General features: G+C 31.8%; 1 protein-coding gene across 1 annotated transcript in view; it reads left to right on the forward strand.

Annotated features, from left to right (window-relative positions):
* Positions 1–385: 385 nt before the first annotated feature.
* The window catches only part of LOC143064420 (uncharacterized), a 135,894-nt gene continuing 119,884 nt past the window's right edge, over positions 386–16,395 (forward strand). Inside the window, exons 1-2 of the mRNA XM_076237236.1 lie at positions 386–754; positions 9,007–9,541. Coding sequence (XP_076093351.1) covers positions 439–754; positions 9,007–9,541 — 851 coding nt within the window. The 5' untranslated portion in view covers positions 386–438. The remainder of the gene's footprint in view (positions 755–9,006; positions 9,542–16,395) is intronic.

Below are 16,395 nucleotides of genomic sequence, written 5' to 3' on the forward strand. Positions count from 1 at the left end.
AACCTTGTACTAGCTTTCGCAAGAAGACTATATTTTTTTAAATCCGTGTTCTTTAATACGTTAAGCCCTTTAACATTACCCTTTCAGTCCATCGCACTTTAGCGTGATAAACCATCGTACTTTAGCGAACAAACAGCCATCGCACTTTAGCGTGATACACCATCGTACTTTAGCGTAGACCATCGCACTTTAGAGTACCATCGCACTTTAGAGTCCTACATATATATATTATTTCAGACATAGCAAATCAAACAAATTCCATCTGTAAAAGGCTTAAAGTAATTTGGTGAGCCATCAATTGTCCACTTTAGAGATAACGGTTTAATCTTAGTTACCATTTCATTTAACTACCTACCTTATGTAAAAAGAAATGTAATTTCTTTAAAGCAAATTTAAACTTCAAGATAGTGTTGATTCTATTGAGGTCTGCGGACAGGTATGAGTTCCTCGGAGAACATAGTGTTTTCCGACATGGGGAAGTATGCTATGTCTGAAATAGCCGGTGTTTCCAATGAATCCGTACACAAAGAGCGGAATAGCTGTAGGGTTAAAACCTCGACAGGATTCGTTTTGGTACTACTTGCTTTAGTTTTAGCAGTAGGGGTTGGATTAATTGTTCATTTTGCAGAAAACAGGAAGATTGAATGTAATTTCCCCGGTCAGCCAGGGGTTTCAAATGCTGATCCACTGAAAAACGAAAAAACGCAAACTGAAATCTGCAGAAAAATGGTTAAAGACAATAAAGACAAAATATGTAAGTATTTATTAGCATCTTTTACGATTACTTTAATTGACGTTTTTATTTGTGGAATTAAAATCGTATAGTAGAAACAAAGACTTATTCAAACGTTCCGTTATTTGTAATATTTGGTATTTAATGTTTAAGTTATTCGTTTAATAAAGTTTATATTTTAAGTGTTTAAACGCTTTTTTTTACTAAAAAATAAAAAAAACTTAATAACAGTTTTGAAATGACATGCATGTATGGTGGTCACCTTTTTATCGTTTGACATGAAAGATACCAATGGTAGAAACATGGGTTACCCGCGAATATGAAGTTCATAATTCTGAAATTTTGACAGGATGCTTAAGCCTGTTAAATATCTACAAAAATGATGACAAGATTATTGTCTTATGTCTGGCTATCTAGATGAGAACTCTGTACATTGCCTGAATGCTGACCTAAAAATCCAGAGCTTCTGTTTAGTCCTTTCTTTGATCATAGAGAGTTTTTGTGTACTAAATAGCTACAATGTATTAGAACATTCTAAACAAGGATTTCTGTGTGGTGAAGGAATAGGAAGAAGTCGATTATTAAAACAGTTTAATTTCGCCTCATAGTATACGGCTAAAAAATGGCACAGTCCTAGAAAAAACTAGTTTATTTCAATTGAAATTTGGTCGTCAAAAATTCGTATGGTGCAGGTTTTTTTTTTAATTTTAGCTGTTATGATATTGTAATTATTGTATTTATTTATGTTGGCCTGATTTGTGTTGTGTGGCCTGATAGTTGTTTACAGAATAATCTTAGAACTGTGCAGTTTAGAAATCACTGGAACAATTACAGAATGATTGGAACTTTCCAGAATGATACTAATAAAAGATGCGTTATATAAACTTCTACATTTTACTAGAAACTTCTGTTGTAACTTTCTAGGATGTTCCATTATAGACTGTTCTAGAATCTTCCATGACAAATATATATATATATATAGACACTAAAGTTAAACTCACTCTTGGACTTGGACTTAGACATCGATAGACATTAATATTCATAGCATTTGGATTGACAATTTTATTCTACAAACAACATCATACTGGATTGTGACCGTAATATTCAGATTGGATTCCGAAAGATAACTGGATACAGATAAAGATAAAAGATTGGACTCATATTTTGACAGTTAAGTTGACAGTAATATTTGTGTAATACTTCTTGTAAACTTTTGTATAATAAATATTGTTAAATTTTATTATTGATTTGTGTCTTTTGTTGGCTACAATTTAAAGGCGATTTCTGGCCGTAACATAGCTTTTAGCCAGTAAAATTGATTTCAAATACAGATCATTAGTGGCATTCAGTTCGGCTTGTTATTAAAATTATGCTGCACTTAAATATCTTAAGACGCATTAGACGAAAAAAGAGAATCCTAAAAGCCTTTTAATGACAAATAATGAATATAAAAATTACTGTAAACGGGGACATTTTGAGTTTCACCGGATTCCAACAACATACTCATTTAATGATGGGTTTCCACCTTTGTGGTGGAAAATTGAATAAGGAAGACAATAGATCGAAGATTTCAATAATTCTAATGTTAAAAGGTATTTAAATTGGAATTAGATATTCAATGTTGTTTTTCCTTTAAAACGGCATATGACCTTTGATATTGATTTCTGAAAAACTGCACAATATTTTCTTTTGACGACCAACATAAGCTCAAAATACACATATTTTCGAATCGAATGATACATAATATAGCGGTATACTATTTTTGACGATTAAAATTTCATGATACCGACTTTGGTCACCGGCCTATTAGTGTCTGCATAATACTATGATTTCAAGACTATTGGTTGTCTTTTTGTTTATGTTATCCTTGGTGTTGTCTCTTCGTCAGATGACACCCAACCTTCCGATGGGTATCGTTTAACCTTTCTGAACAGTAAAGTGTCTAAGCAGTAATTCCTAATTTAATCTGACAAGACTAGATTCAATTTGAAGGTATAAGGAAGTATGTGTTAAAAACACAACTTGTTCGATAGAAGGACAAGTTTAAAGTCGTTTAATTGTTTAATGTAAGCACTGCTCTATGATAACGACAAAACAAGCTACCAAAAAATTTAATTCACAAATAGTAACCACTTTAAATGGTCTAATAAATAACTTCCGAAAATCCAAGTTGTCAAGAGATATAAAAATGTAAAAGATATTACGTTGTGAAATACAATTCAGGTGCACTGCAAACAACACGAGACCAGAAATTCGGTAGACAATTTGATAAGATAAAAGTTGAAGGTCTATAATAACAGCCTAACAATTATCATCACTATAGGCATATACAAACAAAGATGCAGGGACACTGTGATTGTCTTTGCGAAAGTACCAGTTGAACCATAGGTATAGACCCCACTGTTATTTCTAATAAGGCTCTGTGTTTTTCAGACTATTTCCCGTATTTCACAAGTCATTTATGGCAAGCCGTTTTACTATATATTCGAATTTCAAGATATCTCATATAATATATAAGATATCTCCTTTAATATATAAGATATCGTACATGATTTCATTTTTATAAGATATCTCATACATTATATAAGATATCTCATAAAATTTCTGAGATATCTTATATACTTTATAAGATATCTTCTAAAGTTTATAAGATATCTTATAAAGTATATGAGATATCTTATAAAATTTACAAGATATCTTTTAAACTATATAAGATATCTTATATAATATATAAGATATTTGATATAATAAATGAGATATCTTATATAATCTGTTTTTATAAGATATCTTATATAATATAGCAGATATCTTATATAGTTTATAAGATATCTTCTAATGTTTACAAAATATCTCATATGTTATATAATATATCTTCTAAAGTTTATAAGATATCTTATAAATATTTTTTATACAAGATATATTGTATACTTAAGATATCTTATAAACATAAGAAGATATCTTAGAAAGGAAAGTATATGAGATATCTTATAAACTATATAAGATATCTCATAAACTATAAAAGCTATCTCATTAACTATATAAGATATCTTATAAACTATATAGGATATCTCATAAAGTTTATGAGATATTGAAGTAAGAATAAATAGCAAAACGGCTTGCCATACATTTAATCCTTTTCATCATTTATTTAAAAATGCATAACAATTACATAAAAATGGAAATGTCAGTCAGGGTAATATAATTCCACCAGAAATCCGAAGTCCGACTGGATATATATATCTTTTCGTTACAGAGACGACATAATAATTCTCTTATGCAGCTCTTATGGTTAACAATTGAAGAACTATCTTTAAAAAAGATATCCGACGTATTTAAATTTGAGTATATGTTTAAACTATCATTTCGATAACCTTCAGAAGCACACAGATACCGTTTAAATAACGTTTTCTCTGTTTGTGTTCAGTATTCTCGGTCCTCGTATCTTTCTGTTTACATTCACCAAAACCCCGCGGAAATCTCACATGCGTAGGTGCGTTCTAAAAGTCATGTACGTTCGTACAACAAAGTTTACATTAAAAATCATATAATTGTCCAGAATAAACAGCTGTCACGGATGCAAAGAGCTATTGGAGAAACAATAATTTTAATAAAAATATAAATCTTTGTAAGATCTAGTTCCAATATTTATAGTTTTTCACTTGCTTTCCATCACGATATAATTAACGAGACGTTTTTTCAAACACAACCAAATCATCCACCATGACAGCATTTTCTCCAATCACAGAAAGGATTTTCGAGCATGCGTATTCTGTTGCCATAGTTAAGCGTCCTTTAGTTCAAAGGGTACAAACCGAAACTATACCGACAACGTCGGAAAAAAAATTTGGTTAGTGACGTCCTTCAATACAAAAGTTTATGAAAATGTATAAAATGTGCAATGTTTGTTTCAAAATTTAACAGCAGCATGTCCTGAATTACACTGTGATTTTAAATTTACGCACGGTATTGGTGCCACTCAGCGTTACATGACGTTCCTAATAAAACGACGATTTTGACGTTGTTCCACGGAAAGTTTCAAACGTTGACCTTATATTCTACTCATGTGAAAATGCTGCTTAAAGTAAAGAGATGTTCGAAGTTGCTTCTTTGTATGGTTTTATTTTTTCAAGCCGGTGCAAATGCAAAATTCCATTGAATTAAAACAAAATCTTAGATACATGAACATTTTTTTATTTTTGCGAAGAATTGCCTGCAACAATAGCACAAAATGACAATTTGATGTCTTGTAAAATGATTTAAATATACAAAAAGAAGATGTGGTATGATTGCCCGCAATGAGACAACTCTCCATAAGAGATCAAAATGACACCGAAATTAACAACTATAGGTCACTGTACGGCCTTCAACAATCAGTTTCTTCTATTTCTTAAAATTAAGCAAATGAATGTTCTCTCTGCCAGAAGACGTCTCATATCTTTGCTAGTGAAATTGTAAATATTTCGTTTCTTGTTTCTGTCTCTTTTCCCCAATTACATGTTTATTCTGTTTGTTGTAATTTGGTAACTTCGCTCCCTCAATTAACGTTAATATTCAAACGCTTTTTGATTTGTCTTTGATTATGTGAAAGATGTAGGTAGTATATCGCAAGCTATTTTTCTTTTCATAATCTTATTTTATCAACACTTTAATCCTGGGACTATTATACTAACGTTAATATAAAAGTCCCAGAATTTGGTTTTATTTAAAAAAAAATAAAAACAGTGACTTATAATTACAAAAAAGTCATTTTAATTCATATTACTTATTTTAACGTATAAGTAAGTCCACAATCGATCTTAACATCAATCCCGATTTTATGGAAAATGTTAAATATATCATTATTTCAAAAATCTCTAACAAAAAAACTTTATAAAATGTGCATCATGTTTAAAAAGAAATACGTGCTGTATGGAAAACTCTTACACAGATCAATACCTACCTCACAGATTACCAGCAGGTCGAAATCCGATTTTGAATAATACATTTTTTTTTTACTAGATTTGATTGTTTAAGTAACTGCTATATGTGCATGTTTACATAGATCAGTGTTTTCTCAAGCAAACAACTATGGACCAGGAATGCATTTCATGCATTTTTTGTACTATACAATATTTTTGGTTCAGCACTTCCATTTTCAACATATAACTGAGTATCGGTTTACACTAAATCTTCTTTGACATTCATCTGATTATTTTTATGTTTTCGGTTTCAATCTTTTTGGTTTCGTTTTTACATTGTTTTAAAAGAATAATCAAAGTACTGAAGTACTGAACCTCGGATGACCGCAAGTTCTTGTGGATGGTCAAAAACACTTGTCTCAGAAAAAAATCACATTTGTATACCGGAAAGCTGAGATTTATGTACAGAGATATATTTTTTTCTGAGACAAGTTCGTGCGTGGATGGTGAATAAATGACTAGGAATTCAACTTCACTACTTTAATATCTATCATATTGTGGGGATACAAATACGTATACTCTGGTTTGTTGTTATATATTACATGTATATTAATAATTGTATACAGCAGTTACATGTGTGTATAATTTTCATCCAATTGTATATCATTCTATTCTACGATTCTAATAAAAGTGCAGTACAAGTGCATGGTGGACACTCTTCTATAACAAATCGATTTTTCCAATAGGTTGGATTTGAGTAGACATTTATATTTTCCCAAAAAACTTTCTTGTGATATTCTTCCGCATGTGTTAACACAAATTTTCTGTACGTGTGCATAGATTTTAATGCATATAAATATTTCTAACGACATAATATTTTCGTATTATCAATTTCTGTTCTTATGAGTATTCATTAAAGAAGTGAATTTATAACAAGCGATAAGAAATGTTATTTTGCACTCGATGAATATATCCGCGTATTTATACGATCGGTTACCAGTCAAATCTCTATGGCAACAATACATCGGAATGCCTTCAGGGTCATCGCGATGTAAAAATTAATATTCAAGCTATGTTTTGTGGCGTTCTGCGAAGATAAAACAAAGATCTACTTTACACAGCAGATTGATTGGTTGATTTTTTTTCAAGAATGAGTTGGGAGTGTCTGTAAATTAATACCTTGAAGTTAGCTGCTACATGTTTGTGTGCCATCCATCATATATGTCGGACAACTACTCTCTCACTCTCTTTCTTTCGTTCCTTCTCAAATTATGGTAGAAGAAAAGTTTCAATTTCAATATACTAGTTTCATCACATGCCTATGTACCAGGCAATTCTGTTGGAGATTCGAGAAAATAATATTCATTCTCCCACAATATTTCTAAATGTAATAACCTTATTTTTCATACACATATTGCTAGGTAGATGACTAGGAATTTTTCTACTCACAGTAAATAAAAAAAAAAAAAATAATCGTTAGATATACTGAAATGTTTATGACATACAAGTATTTCTCTGATTTGAAAACTTTTTGTTAAATGAGTCGATACGACAAAATAAAAAATGATTGCACGTTTTACTGAAATGTTCACGACTAAGGTGTACTTTTTCTCATAAATTTTTTGTGAGAATTTTCATTCATGTGTATAGCTTCGAATCTTTTAATAGCAACGCTAGGAATTACATGTACTATCTGGCTTAGGAGGATAATTAAGAAGATCTCACTTTTGATCGTATTTTCTTTTTCAATGTATCTCTTGCTTTTATAAAGAGTGTGTGATCATTAGTAAGTTATCTCTTTGTTATAGGTCTTGTCTTTATGAAATATCCGAGTTAAATATTTCGACATCTTATATGCATGAATTAATGCATATCTGTATTTTAATGCATTTTAAACGAGAACTTTATTTTACATAGATCAGACCATTTCATGAAATTATGTTATGCCAAATATGCAAGAAAATTTGTATACAATTTAACGTTATTATATCGCGAACGTCAAATTACGGTTACGGGGACATTTCATTGGACATCTTAGATCGTTTCGGATTTTCTACCTGCAACTCAAACAAAAGTCCATATCATATCATTTTAAAGGAAATTAAATGTATTTTCCATTCATATCAGTTAACAGGTGTTAAAAAATTGAAATATAGTAGAATTTCGTTTGATAAAAAGCCTCTGAATTATCCTTTGTGTTATTTTGTCCATCGAGACATTTTATTGGACACGGGAAAAATGACGATGTTTTAAAATAAGACCGCAGTTACATAATGATGACTTCAGATAGCTTCTTCGGGACATGTATAATTTTTCTGATATTATTAAAATCAATTTTCGTCAGCTATATCTTATGAAAGTGAAGACAGAAAAAAAATTTACGGGTTGAGCAGCTAATTGGGACAATTTTTCTCTTTTTTATTTAAACTCTTTTGACGATCTTCCTTCTCTTACAGTTTAAAACAATTTTTAACCATTTTACTTACTAATGAATCCGCACTGGGATTTTAAAGACTCACATAAAACAAAATTGTAACAGCGGGACACCATTGAAATGACGTTATAGGCATCGAAATGATCAAAGTTTTTCATTAAAAAATAGACAAAGCACAAAATCATCTATTTTATTGCTTTCTGTGGTTTATTTCCTTTCGAATGATATGCATAACATGGATATTTATTGTATAGGATAAGAGCTTGAATTTGAATAGCCCGCCTTCTAACCCATATTTCCAAAGTGACACCAATATCGTGCGCAACGTCAATATAAAAATGAGGAGATGAACTTTTATTGCCAAACGAGACAACTTTCCATAAAACAAATGATTACCAAGATGTGAACAACGACTGAAGTAACAGCACACACAGCATAATCACACAGTGTATTGTAAATCAATTGCAAATGACTTTCAAGACTCATCAGGCTTATTGGTACCAGAGACATATACTACCTTGTATTATATGTCTCTGTTGGTACATAGCACAAAAACAATTAAAATTACTACAAAACGCATACAAAACGATGTAAGAGTAGTTATCAGTTTAAAATGAACAAAACCTAGCTCAAAGCCCAGTTCCAGGTTATGTCCTTCTCGTCCATTTAAAAAAATGAAATACTCGAAATTCAGTACCCAAAACTTATTTTGAGACTGTCAGATTCGAACTCTGGAGTCAAATGACAATACAATTTGCTAGTCTGTTATGCCACAACATGCGGTTGTTGGAAGTAGAAACTCGTTTTAACTTTGCGGACAATTTCTCTTAAATTAGATACGAAGAATCGGCAAAAATTATTTTAACAGGTAATTTGTACATGTTCAAAACAAATAACTTGTATAATCCAATTCTGCTACATAATATTGAATATTCTTTCAGGTAATGTGTGTCCACAGGTAAAAATTGCGTCAACAATTGCATCATTGACAACATCACCTACGCATTCAGCCACAACAGCAAAATCATCAACTCGGCCTAATGTGGTAGCATCTACGTTACGGCCGGTTACAACTTTAGATAATATTAGATTACCTAAAACAGTGTACCCACTTCAATATGATCTTGAAATTACACCACATCTTTATGACGCTGATGAAGAAATCAACTTTTATTTCCAAGGAAAGATTAGTATCAAAATCAAATGTACTGAGCCAACCAAAACTGTAATAGTACACGTAAATCAGCTAACCATAAATAACCAATCAATTACATTTACATCTGAGAGACAGTCGGATCCAGCAATCAAAATAGTGAGAATAGAAGATGATATAAAACGTCAGTTCATGCTTTTTCACTTAAGTAATGACTTACTTAAAGATCATGAATATGTTTTATCCATGGAATTTAGGGGACCGTTACAAACTGATCTAAAAGGGTTTTATCTAAGCTCATACACAGAAGATGGTAACAAAAGGTATTTAAATTTTAATATTGATATTTGCTTGGACTAATGCATTGAAATATATATTATCTGTTACTCCAATATTTAAGTAAAAGAACAAGTGTGGACACAGATGAGTGTGGATAGTATGTATGGATGTTTGACAGTGTCTTATGACAAAATGAGTTCTATGTTTTTTCTATATGGTGTTATTAACTATGTTGCACGATGACAACCAATCTGAGCATTATGAGTGTTATTTATTAAATTTTTTATGCCCCAACCTACAATAGTAGATAGGCATTATGTTTTCTGGTCTGTGGGTCCGTTCGTTCGTTTGTCCCGCTTTAGGTTAAAGTTTTTGGTCAAGGTAGTTTTTGATGAAGCTGAAGTCCAATCAACTCGAAACTTAGTACACATGTTCATTATGATATGATCTTTCTAATTTTAAAGCCAAATTAGACTTTTGACCCCAATTTCACGGTCCATTGAACATAGAAAATGGAAGTGGGAGTTTCAGGTTAAAGTTTTTGGTCAAAGTAGTTTTTGATGAAGCTGAATTCCAATCAACTTGAAACTTACTACACTTGTTGCATATGATATGATCTTTCTAATTTCAAAACTCATAACTGCTCCAAAAGTAATCTGATAGAATTTCAAGCATTTTAAGCCAATATTATCAACATCTACTAATGAGTCTTAATATGTCTACATATCTAAAAAGTCATAGTATTCAAAAGGTAATGCAAAATTATTCCTTTTCATTTTTTTTGTTATATGGATACACATTTGAGTGATACATGTACCAATACAATATTTGTTGTGGTATGAAAGTGCAGTAATTAGCATTTACTGTAACTATGTTAATTCACACAAATTGAAAAATAAACAAATGAATGGACCAGATGCTCCGCAGAGCCCAGCTTTATACGACTGCAGAGGTCGAAGCCTGAACAGTTGGGGCTAGTATTGACACAACATTCAAGCTGGAAACAGCTCTGAGTTTGAATTGTGATTAAATAGATGACACAGCTTAGGTTTCTGACACAGAATGAATGTGGTCTAATGAACTTAAATATTTGTTTTGCTTTTGTGTTAGGAGCAATTCACTATGCTGCTGAATATTAATCCTTTCAAACAAAAATATCTAAAGAAATTTTCTTTTTAATTTCTGAAATGAGAAACATTTAGAGGAGACAAACTTCAGTTAAGAGATCAGAAACTAAAAATATGTATAATTTTTCCATTTGTAAAAGGGCATACCCTAGAAAGTGCTTGCAATCACTGAATGGTTATTAATGACTGCTTTAATTTATCAGTTGGTAATAAAGTGAATATTGCATTGTATATTGTATAATTGATTTAAGTTGACTGAACAAAGAAAGATAACTCCAATTTTCAAAGAAGATTTCATAAAGCATTGGTATTAGGTAATTCAAGAACCATTCTGGACAAACTCCAATTAAGGGTCTTGAATTTACAAAAATGTTTGTTTTTGGTCCGTAATTATTAGACTGTTTGTCCCATAACCCACACAATATATCCGAACCTTCTACTTATGGTATTAAACATTGTGGTACAATTTCAGAACAATTGAAATACTTATACACAACTTTTTAAACCGACACTAGATTAAAGCTTGTTTTGGGCACCTTTGTACCCCTTATTCCTAAACCTTAGGGACCATAACCCCCAAAATCAATCCCAAGCTTCCTTTTGTGGTTATAAACGTTGTGTTATAATTTTGTTGATTTCTGTTGACTTATAATAAAGTTATTATCCAGAAACCATCTTTCGGACAGGATACCAATTTACGACCCCAAATTTTTTGTGGTTGTATAAAAATGTTGAACATGTGCAATGAAGTATAGTTTTAGAAATCGATTAGGGAGCTACCATTTGATTTTTATGGGGGGGGGCTAGGATGAAAAATGTTGTCCTGCCTTTTTTTTTAGTTGTAATCTCTGTCCTGCCTTTTTATTTTTCAGTCTATTCGGTCCTGCCTCTTTTTTTCTTAGCTTATCCTGACTTTTTTACAACAATTGTCATCCTGCCTTTTTTTTTTTGCCAAGTTACTCATCCTGCCTTTTTTTTTTACTCAAAATCCTGTCCTGCCTTTTTTTCAAATTTCATCCTAGCTCCCCCCATAAAAATCAAATGGTAGCTCCCTTAGACTGGATAGGCCTTATAATTTTTTTCCCTCCTAATTGAAGGACCGTTTACACTCAGGGCCGAGTCATCAGCAGGCAATACAGATGTATTAAAACAACCTAGCATCATATTGCTAGTAGTGGGAGTAGCATTGTCCGGTAAATTTGTTCCCACTTTTTTTTATAAAATGTATGGTTCAAATCAAAATAGAATGCTTTTATCTCCTGAATACTTACATTGTACATAGAGATGATACTACTTTGACAAATCCTTGTCCATTAGAGTTGTCTGTCAAATCTTAATTTCACAAAGAATGAATTGCATAACAATGAACTGAGCTCAAAGCAAAGTACTTTAATAATACACTTAGACAAAGAGCTAAATCCAGTGATATACTTTGTACTACAGGTCCTTCATGACCATCCATCCACCCAAACCATATCTCAATAACATTCCATACTACATGATTGGATTCAGAAGTCCTGAAAAAGACATGACTTTTTTTATCTTGTTTTAAGTATATATGCACAGGTTAAACCTTTATTGTGGATATAATCATTCAGTATCTAGCAACTATCAATTTGCTTCATGCACATATTGATATAGGTTGATTGCTCCTCTGTTGGAAATTAGAACACACCTCCATCTAATTTTAGTCAACTGACGAAGAAAAATTCAAAACTATATAAAATGTTATCTAAGACTTGTCAGTGTCTATTTCCTTTGCCACTGAATAAGATTCCATATTTACAACCAATGAAAATCAAATATCCCTCTAATAGACTTAGCATTGAAATCGTTTTCTAAAGTGGTAGTTATGTGGAACCTAGAACTAAAAAAATTGAAACAATATATCTTAAATATTTCAAATGCATGTACATTTAATAATTCTCCAAAATTCACTTTATTTTTCCTTTTTTGGTTTTCTGTTGGAGACTGTATATTGACCTCTATGTAGCCTTTTCAACTTATAAAAGGGGGGATACATTTCCATAGAATTAAACTTTTCTGAAAGAATTGATTCCATTTATTTTCAATAAACAATAAATATTGAAGTCTATAACAGGCATCTAGGAACAGGCTCAACATTATTTCTAAACATGTATTAATATATACCAAAATGTGGACAAACCTACATTAAATATTCTACTTCAACGACTTTAATTAGTGGAGTAGATCAAATTAAAAAGTCACAATGGTTAAAAACTCCAATGGCAGTCTTTCCTGCTAAAATCTTGATGTGTAGAATGTGATATACCATTTTTGGGTCTATATACTGTCCTTTAAATTTAGGTCATTTTGACACGGCAAAATATGAAAAAAAATGTAAACTATGGTCTGGAAAGCACACAGTTTGTGATATTTTAAGGTATCTTTACTAAGAAAACCTGCAAATCTCAGTGGCAGATCCAGAACTTTTCAAAAAGGTGTGGGGGCTCTGATAGACCAGAGGGTTGCCCACTCCCATCAAGCTTCAATGATTTCTTACATATATGTCATAAGCTAAATTTCCCCCACCCCCTTGGTCTGTCTATGCATCTGTTTATCGTTCTGCGAAATAGTACTAATACTAATTTTTCCCCTCCCTTACCTGGCCCTAGACAGTTGCTTACCTTTGTAAACATTTTATAATTATAGTCAGGTATATATTGATTGAGAGTAACTTACATAGTAGTTAATGGGACTCTTTTTCACACGGTTCTGTGAAATATAATACGGCAAATATATACCCGTACATACTATCCGCATAACACAGAAATCTGATAGATTTTCACTCCTCTGGGAAAAATCAACCTGTGAAATGAAATACCATGCCTGGAAAAAAATTACCGTGACAAATTATCCTCAGGATAAAATATCACAGAGGACGAAATAAACCGTTACATTACATGAGAAGCCGGTTTGGTTACAAATAATTATGTCACGTGAAGGCGCACTGACGTCACAATTTGCATTAATTTTGCAATACACTACAGTTCACTCATACAGAACCCATTATCATGCAAACATGCAACGTGAATGTGATTGGTTATCAAATAATACAGAATTTATGCACGTACAGTTAATATAGAAGAAATTAGTTCATCAAATGTGAGTTCGTGATCTTGTGGTTAAGACCGATGGCTACAGTGCTGAAAGTCCTGAGTTAGATTCTCACTTGGGGTGCTAAAAATATCAGTACATCAGAAGGGTAATTTTCACCCTCTCACACACATCTTTGTTAATGTTCCGGGATTGTTGAAAACTTGCATATTCATCAATATTTGATTTTGTGGTTTTAACAATCCAGACAGACAAATAGCAATAAGGTGTTTAGGAAAACATGACCTAAAACCTCCTTCATATATGACAAAAATACATGGGAACTCATATTGAATGGTCAAATGTGTTCAATATGAAAATTGAAATTAAGATGGTAAAATCAAATATTAGCCGTTACTGTAAATGGACTTAAAGTATGACTTTTCAGCAAATTTAAAGGGAAATGACACGGAAGGGGCCAAATAGTGTTCAAGGGGAGCAAATGCTATTTAAATTAGTATGCAGGTTTTAAATATAGAGGGAAGTTGAGTCATCTTTTTGGGTGAAGTTAAATACTGACTAGTGTGTGGTTCTCATTGGGTCTAAGCGTGACCAATATTGACAATTTTTCGCAAGCGTGAAACGTGAAAGTCAAATTATTGTGTCATGAAAACGGGAAATGAGGTCTGTCGTGAAAACGGGAAATGGGGTTCTGCAGGACCCCGGAAATGACAAAAAAATGAGACCCCCTTATGTAGATTTACCTTCTAATTCTATATAAAAAAACACAACTAAGAACTACGTTTAATTCACTTTGACTACTGATATGCAAACCTAGAAATATTTCATAAAATAGTGATTGAAAGATTCATAACACTTTGAAAGGATAATTCAGACACGTGTTACGCGGGGAGCATGTTTTAAATTTGTTTACAAATAATAATGTCACGTGATCGCGCACTGACCTCAAGTTGCATCGCCCTTACAATTCACTAATACATGACCATTTTCATGCAAACATGCAACGTGAATGTGATTGGTTATCATATAATACAGAAATAATGCATGCACAGTTTAAGAAGAAATTAGTTCAATAAATCGATGCGATTTTCACTTTTGACACGAATAGGTCGGGTTGACATTACTGTCATCGGAGATAATATTGAGATAAATGGGATAAAACGGACCGTCAAAAAGGTCTAGAGGAGCACATCAGTAGAACCTTAACATTAATAAGTAATACTTACCAAAATTTCTCTAATTAAAGAACTATATAACTGAAATTTCACAAAGATAACGGTAAACATTTTGTTGATGGTGATGATGCTATTATCGATCCGTTGAATTCAGGGTCAACGGAATTTTTTGCGTTGCGTTTAAATCATTGAGGCCATCTATTTTTATTGCGGGTTCCACATATATAAATCGGAATTAAAGAAAAAATGGAATGTTGTTAGCAGAATCAAAACAGAAATGATGAACATTGCAACATTTTCAGCAAAATATAAATAGGATGGAGGATCTGTGTATTCACATTATTTGTAAAACTCTCCTTATTCATGTGAAGCGTGTGCTTTACATCGAGGCTTGCTATGCTTATCATTGACGCCACAGTACTTCAACCAATCAGACAATGTTTATTTTGGGCATTTGACTTTTTTTAACTCAGATTTTGGAATATTTTAATCGAAATTATAGAAAAATGGAATGTTGTTAGTACATATAAAATAGAAAATGATGAATACTTTTAGCTAAAGATAATTTGGATGGGGGTTCTGTGTATTCACATTATTTGCACAACTCTCCTTACTGATGCCATATTTTGGAATTTCCGTGACCTAAATGGTTCGCGAAAATTAATATTTTTATATATAGTATAGTAAATAGTTTAGCCTGAGCCAATTATCATAGCAAATGATCACTGATTTTAAATGTAGGTTCAGATTCTATTTTTGCATTGGTTAAACAAATCAGTAATTCATTTCCGAAATAATTATATAATAATGTTGTATTTAACATATTGACTATGCGATAATAGTAGCCAGGGTGAGAGACAATAGCGCACGACCCGAAGGGGAGTGCACTATTGTCTCAAACCCTGGCTACTATTTTCCATAGTCAATGTTAAATATTTACATTAGATGTATGTTTCATTATGATACCTTATTCTGATTGGCTAATTGCACATCACGTGTTATTCCATAAGCAGTTGCATTGCTCAATAAAACTTTTCATTCATGATAACGCGTGGTCCCACAATAAAGTGCACAGGTGAATTAAATAAAACAATAATAAAATTCATGTTTTCATGATCATTGCTAAAAAAATGTTATTATAAGTATTGAATACTTTCTTTTTGTAACTTCATAGTGTTGTAAAAGCGTTGACCGTGCGCACATTTTTAGTATGCCGCGCTTCATACAAAATGTACTTCGGTCAACGCTTTTACACCCCAATGAAGTTACAAGAAGAAGCATTCAATTCTTAAATACAACATTTATATCATTATTATACTGACTGTTCACTATTTTGAAAAGTGACAGTAGTGTACTTCAATATAAAATGTCAATTTCATCATGGAACACTTTCTGCATAATCAGAGGTCCATTAAGGGATAAAAATAAGTTTGACATGAAAGCTATCATTTTATTAATTTAAGTTGCAGTAAAAAACAATACTCATAACTCAATAACTTACAAAAAAAGCAATGATAT

This window comes from Mytilus galloprovincialis, chromosome 2 (genome assembly GCF_965363235.1).
Source record: "Mytilus galloprovincialis chromosome 2, xbMytGall1.hap1.1, whole genome shotgun sequence".
NCBI lineage: Eukaryota > Metazoa > Mollusca > Bivalvia > Mytilida > Mytilidae > Mytilus > Mytilus galloprovincialis.